Raw genomic sequence first — 6863 nt, forward strand, 5'->3', positions numbered from 1 at the left:
TTTAGGCTGTTAAATTATTCCTGAGGCAAGACAGTAACTTGGAGGCATGAGAAAATCTTGACCATAACTGGTAATTTCTGCTACTGTTGTGGCATCTATTGTTGATCTTAAGGGGCTTGATATAATAAGTGCTGAGCAATTTAAATTTTCCTGTTGGTCACTGTTGTATAAGACTTACAATATAAGATGATGCTGTTACAGTTTATTCAATATAAAAACAAAGCACTCTTTAAAAAAAACTCTTTCCTGTGTACTGGAGCACATTGAAATGACATGGAGCTTACTGTTTTTCAGGACAGATGGAAGTTTTGTGGTTCATGATGTACCATCAGGATCTTACGTAGTGGAAGTTATATCCCCTGCTCATAAATTTGAGCCCGTGCGAGTTGACATAACTTCAAAAGGCAAAATGAGGTGAGCTGTTCCTGAGTTGCTTCTGTATTGATCTATTAAATCTGTGCCTGACAGCAGCATATCAGAAGTCATGTAAATGGTACTGTAGATCTGATATTCCATTTCAAACCTTGTTTCAGCTTCTTTAATGTAACTTCTAGGAAGTCAATTCTTAAGATCCAAAGCCTGATTCCTTTTTTCCTCTCACATTTAAGGCCTTAAATAAGAAGAAATGCATCAAAAGAGTCTATTTGTTTACTTTTGTTACTTTCTTATGCAGCTATCCTGAAATAAAATCTAGACATCAGTGCTTTATCTTATGCCAGTATCTTGGGTTTTTGTTTCCTCCCCTTTTTGTTTGTTTTTTAGTAGCTGCTCTGTCAAAGACCTGACTCAATGAAATTTGGATTCTAAAATATTTTTGTTACACCTCCATAAGATACTCCTTGCAGTTACTGGCAAATGCTAGTAGTTGCCAGCCTGCAGTATTTCTGTAGCATCATTAGGGTTTTTTAAATGTTGTGTTATCCATAGCAAACTACAACTGTACATCTTTAACTGCACAATGCTTGGGAAGTAATACAGCAAAGTGTCTGTCCTGTCTAATAAGGTGATTTTTGTTTAAATGAGCATGTTTATAGTTCATTTCTCTTTGTACAGGCACACATGTAGTATCTTAACTTAAGGTTTGGCTTTTACAGTATCTTACAAAAGATGCTGTTAATTTTTAGGAGTAGGAACATCAAGATAAACACTGAAGCAGTATTTTTAGGAGAAGTTAAAAACTGAAATCTCAAACTGAAAACCGTGCAAACAGTCTGTTTGTAATTATAATAGGACAGTTTGTTTTCACTTAGATTTTTTTCTCCAAACTATGAAATTTTTGGTTTTCTACTTTGTTATGCAGTATCTTATTTGCAACAATTAATACCTAAGAAATACTGAAGGAACTCGGTGAAATAGACAAAATAGTGTCTACAACCTCTCCTTTAGTACTCTTTCAGTACCTGAGTACCAAAGGTATCAAATTTGATGTTAAGTAAATTGCTAGGATGTGTCTGCAGAGCAAAATACCAGTAGGCTTGACATACCTTTACCAAACAGGTAGAAATTATGATGAGGAATGCAGTTGGGAGATTCATGGAAAAAAATGTGATACATGGGGAAGACTTCAACTGGGCTTTTCTAAGGGAAGGTCTGCCCTAAAAAAGTACTGGAATTCTCAGAAAGAGGAAATAGCGTGTAGAATAACCATCCCTGGAGGTATTTAAAAGACATGTAGATGTGGCACTTAGGGTCATAGTTTAGTGGTGACCTGTCAGTGCTGGGTTAACGGTTGGATGATGATCTCAAAGGTGTTTTCCAGCCTAAATGATTCTATGATCTATTTTAAAATCTCAAAAGCTTTGAAGAAAATACATTGTCATAAGGTAGGAGGAATGACGTTCTGTGTATGAATATTTGGTGAAAAATTTAGAAAGTTATTACTTTTGTATTGAGCAGAAGTCATCTCTGGAGTTGCACAAAGTGGGTAAATATTCATCAATCATGAAAATTGTGTGAAGAGTGACAAAGTTAGAAGATAGCACCAGGTAATACTCTAAATACTAGGCCCAAGAGAAGATTACTAGTAAATAACTATGAAAAGACCTTATAAAGTGATAAAAACTGAGATGCAGTGTTGGTAAGTACAAAGTAATGTATAAGGTAGTGTTAACTTCATATATAAATAGTGTTTTTGCAAGCTGAGTAAACTCTGTTTAAGCTACTCCATGCTGTTAGAAGCTGTATCTTCTTTTTAAACATCACTGCTTTTCTTGGTGGTTACTGAGGTGAGAAAAATTTGTAGGAGTCACATTTGAAGAAATATTTCTGATGTTTCTGACCTACAGGTCTGTTTTCCATACTGTTTTTCAGCCTGCTTAATAGCTACACTGTAAAGAAGGTAAAGTGGCATTTGATTCTATAATGTTGCTAAGAGAAATTAGCTGAGAGAAATTTTTGGAAAGTGAGGCCTAGAAACACTGCCTAGCAGGTAATCTTGTCTGTAGAGGATCATTAAAATTTTTTTGGAATATTATTACTTTTTTTTTTTATTTAAAATTTGTACTTATTTTTTTTTTTTAACGTTTTGCTCATTAGAGCAAGATATGTGAATTACATCAAGACGTCTGAAGTTGTCAGGCTGCCATACCCACTCCAGATGAAATCTTCTGGACCTCCTTCATACTTCATAAAGAGAGAATCTTGGGGATGGACAGATTTCCTCATGAACCCTATGGTATGTACAAGCAACATGCAAAGGTTAAAAATATGCTAAGGATCCAAATGTAGCTATTCTTCAGAATACTGAGAATAAAGTAATTGAGAAAAGATATGCACACTTTGCTCTTCTCAAAGGGATGTTTTATTTCTTTGGGGTTTATGTCTTCATAAGTAGTTTTTCTGTGATCTCGCTTCCCCTATATACTCACTGTTAGTGCACGTCCTCTGAAAGTAGCCAGCAGCATGATGTTCTAGTAGTGCAGAGATCAACATGTTGCAAGATTATAGTTACAGCTGTTGAAAGAGGTAAGAAGCATTTACTTTAATGGTCCATCTTTGAAATCTATTATTTAAAACATAACTGCTTGATGAGGTTTCGTTCCTGACAAGTGGATTACTGTTACTGAGTTACTGACTCAGAATACAGTAGTTCCAGAATTTGTCTGGTTAGCTAAAAGTTTTATGTCAGGATGTGTAAAAATGTCTAGAGCAACAAATAAGCTGAAGAAGTATTTGCTGTTTTCTTTTTTTTTTCTGTATTTGTTGTGTAGGTGATGATGATGGTTCTTCCATTACTGATATTTGTGCTGTTGCCTAAAGTTGTCAACACCAGTGATCCTGATATGAGACGGGTAAGTACATTCAATTGATGCAGACTTAGAGAAAAAAGATAATGAGATTTTGAGGTACAGAATGGTAATAAAACCTAAACTGTACTTAAAACTGGTTGAGACTTAATGAGCATAATTTATTCAGTTCATACAGTGTTTCTGTTCTAACAATGAATTCTAACGTTTCTGTCTCAGGAATTTGCTGTTAAACAGCACAACACAGAATTAAATTGTTTGGCAGAGCTTTGAAAGTATTACAGTGTGAGTGGTGTTTTCCAGAGCTGCTTTAGAGCAATGAATGGAATTTTTCAAGGGCTGGTGTTTTTTTGTAAATTTCCAGTATATTTCTGCATTATGTTTAAATCCAGCACTTAATTTTTAGACATCATTTAATAAGCATTGAGTGTGTCCAGAAGAGTATGGTGTGGGGTTTTCTTATCCATCAGCTTAAACCACATAGTTTACAAGACTGTTAAATCCAGATGTCACAATAATTTATGTGATACAGAGTCTTAATGTAGTCATTAGACTACTGATTTATTGTCCTTTCATCATGCAAAATGCCGAATAGCAGAAGTCTAGGACAAAATGGAGATTCAAAGTGTTTGCTAAATCTTTTTGTATTTTTAGAAGTATTCCTTGTCTGGTTTTGGTGGCTGCTTTTTGAGGATTTGGTTAATTTAAACTCCTTTTCCTATAAATGACCACTGTCTTCAGTAGTACTTCATAGGTGTTGGAAGTCTTTTGTTTGTTTTTTAAAGTAACAGCTATAAAAAGCATATCAGAGCTATGTAATCCTCTTTTAGCTTTAATTTTGATTAAAAACAGAATATGAAGATATGCTAGATATCTGTGGCATGCTTTTCAAATCAAGCTGAACTCTGGAAATGGAATTTTTTAAAAAATGAGTTATTCCTTACTTTTTCCACTGATCTGACACTGCTCACACAGTCTGGTAAACCATCAGAACTTCTGATAACTTAGTTTTTAGTATCCAACTGATGGGACTTGTTAACGAGAAATTTTAAGTTAAAGGGATCTTTCCTGTAATTTATGTTCTCTCTATAGAATCAGAGAAAGTGGTTATGAAGTGAATTATAATGGCATTCTCTATATGACCATGTATTCAGTTCTCAAGTGTATATCCAACTTCAGTTTGCTTGTGGAGAGCATGGATCTTGTATCACGTTTTTCAAGTTAGCTTGTTTTTTTTCTTCATGGAATCAGCACAATACTACTTTATACAGAAAGTGAATGAGTTGGTAACTGTGCTTGTTGTAGAGGCATTAAGTGCAGAAGTGTAGATGCAGTAGTGATGTAACAGCTTTTGGTTCATTTGTACCTTGAGAACAGTTAAAGCTGTATCATTCTGAGTGGTAACTAGAAGAGCAAGTTGACAATCTCACGCTAAATTCACAATTACTGTAAGCTTTATCACATTCTGGATGTGCAGTTCAGCTGTTGTATGCACTAAAAGTACTTCAGGGTTTGTTTTAAACTGTACTAATTCATCTCACAGAGCTGCTATTCAAAACTCTAAAGTTACATTAAACTTAGCTGGATATATGGTCTCATAATCTGTGTTTCATGAAACAAAGAAAAGTTAGCTGCTGTACACTAACAGCTTGATGTTACAAAGTAGGGCAATAAAAATATCTAATTCCATCAAACAACTTCAAATATTTCTTAGATTTAGCATAAATAATACTAATCCTAAACAGCAAAAATTATCTGCAATCTATGAGAGTGTAGATCTGAAAAAATCTAAGTAAAAGCGTAAATTTTAAAATGGAGTGAAGTAATGCTAAAAATAAGTAATGGCATTTTTTTTCTTCTGTATTTTTGTTGTTTTTATCAGGGGGTTTGCCCTGTCAGACTGCTTAAGACATGGTTACCTTTTTCCATACACCAGTGCTTTTGGCTTTGGGATTTTGTTTCTGTGTGTATCTGGGTATTTGGCTGTGGTTGCATAAAAATGTATAGCAATATGTGCCCTGGAAGATTACAAATAGTAAACCAGTATTTGGGGAAATTTGACACCTTTCTGATGTAATCTTTCAATTGATGCCTTAGGAACGGCCAAAATTGTTACGAGCTATTAAGTTTATCTCATCTTTCCATGTAGGAGATGGAGCAGTCAATGAACATGCTGAATTCCAACCATGAGCTGCCAGATGTGTCTGAATTCATGACAAGACTTTTCTCTTCAAAATCTTCCAGCAAGTCTGGTAGTAGCAACAGTAAAGCAGGGAAAAGTAGTTCTGGAAAAAGGAGGTAGTTAAGTCTTCCTCCTATGTCTAAGTTTGCACAACTGTTACATGGTATCGTGGTTATTTGTCTTGGATCAAAAAGCTACTACTGTAAAATTTAATTAGGCACAAAATACGGTATGCTACAACTGTGGTGTGTAGCTTTTTTTAGTCTATATAAGCTGTTTTGTACTTGACAGGCAAAAGAGGACATGGCTTCAATACTGTATCTGTGTCAAGTTGTTGATGCTGAATTAACTATATTGTTCTGTAGAGAATTGCTATAAATTATATGATATGCTAAGCAATCGGAATGTCTGAATGAATGTCTTCATCATAAGACAGCATATAAAAAAATTCAAAGGTAACAAGTGGAGTTCAGTTTTAGGATGACTAATGTTTTATATTTGCTCTTGAGTTCTGAAATGAACAGATCCATTCAAAACTGAGTCGTGGGTTTACTGAGTAGTCTGCTGTATCAGTTTGTCATGTTTTACATAAAAAAAAATCGTTTTATTTTACATCGTTTGTTGCCTGTGCACTTTAGTTCAAGGACTTTCCACTTTTTATTGCCCAGTTTTATTCTGATCTACTTTCTGCTAAAAACTCTTTGGGGGGGGAAAAAAACACCCAACATCAGAAAGTCTTTTAAGCTCTGTCAAGTTAATTGTGAACCCAAGGTATCCATATAACATGATGAATGTGTTTATCTTGGATCCTTTCCTTTCTAAATCCAGGTATCACTTCTACAACACTTTTGGTTCTTACTGTTTTTTGTGTGCTGGGCATTCATCTTATCAGTGGTATGATTTGAGGCCAAATACAGAATAAAATTCTGAAAATGAAAGAAAAAACACAGAAGTATAGTAGGAAAGGAAATCCCACTCATCTTTTAAATTATGTTTTTAAGTATATGACTGCCTCTAGGTAGGCCAAGTCACTGGCAAAACTTAGTTCTTTGAACATGCCTGTGTGTCTGTACTGCAGTATCTTTTCAAGCTGCCCAGTAACTTGGAGAAAAGTTGAAAAAATTGTTTTCCATTAGATGAGCATTTGCAAATTAAACTGACAGCAGTGCCAGCCAAACCCTATTAGCAACTGTCTGTAAATATTTCTGTCTTTTTTAGCATAAATACTGTTCTTTTCCATTTTTAAAATTGCTAGCTTCTTGCTAACAGTATCCACACAGTATGGGTATTTATCTGATTCTGAAAATGGTATTTAACATTCACTTAAAGTACACCTGAAACAAAGTCAATTCTAATGTATTTATTTGTTCTGCCAAACACTTAGAAGGGCTATAAATTGTCTTAGAATATGTATGTAGAAGTATGCTGTGAAACAT

The 6863-nt window shown here is 34.5% G+C and overlaps 1 protein-coding gene across 1 annotated transcript; it reads left to right on the forward strand.

Moving 5' to 3' along the window:
• The first annotated feature begins 254 nt into the window (after window positions 1–254).
• EMC7 (ER membrane protein complex subunit 7) lies at window positions 255–5882 on the forward strand. The gene is made up of 4 exons (XM_008944347.1): window positions 255–414; window positions 2536–2674; window positions 3210–3290; window positions 5395–5882. Exons 1-4 carry the CDS (start codon window positions 269–271, stop codon window positions 5545–5547), a joined length of 519 nt encoding a protein of 172 aa, XP_008942595.1. The 5' UTR covers window positions 255–268; the 3' UTR covers window positions 5548–5882.
• The last annotated feature ends 981 nt before the right edge of the window (window positions 5883–6863 follow it).

Source organism: Merops nubicus, unplaced genomic scaffold (genome assembly GCF_000691845.1).
Source record: "Merops nubicus isolate BGI_N331 unplaced genomic scaffold, ASM69184v1 scaffold15047, whole genome shotgun sequence".
Lineage (NCBI taxonomy): Eukaryota > Metazoa > Chordata > Aves > Coraciiformes > Meropidae > Merops > Merops nubicus.

Excerpts from the sequence above, each read along its gene's own strand:
- EMC7 (XM_008944347.1), top strand. The coding sequence starts at position 269 with ATGACATGGAGCTTACTGTTTTTCAGGACAGATGGAAGTTTTGTGGTT. Across the intron at positions 415-2,535 it reads ACTTCAAAAGGCAAAATGAG|AGCAAGATATGTGAATTACA; the intron begins GTGAGCTGTTCC and ends TTTGCTCATTAG. Across the intron at positions 2,675-3,209 it reads ATTTCCTCATGAACCCTATG|GTGATGATGATGGTTCTTCC; the intron begins GTATGTACAAGC and ends TTTGTTGTGTAG.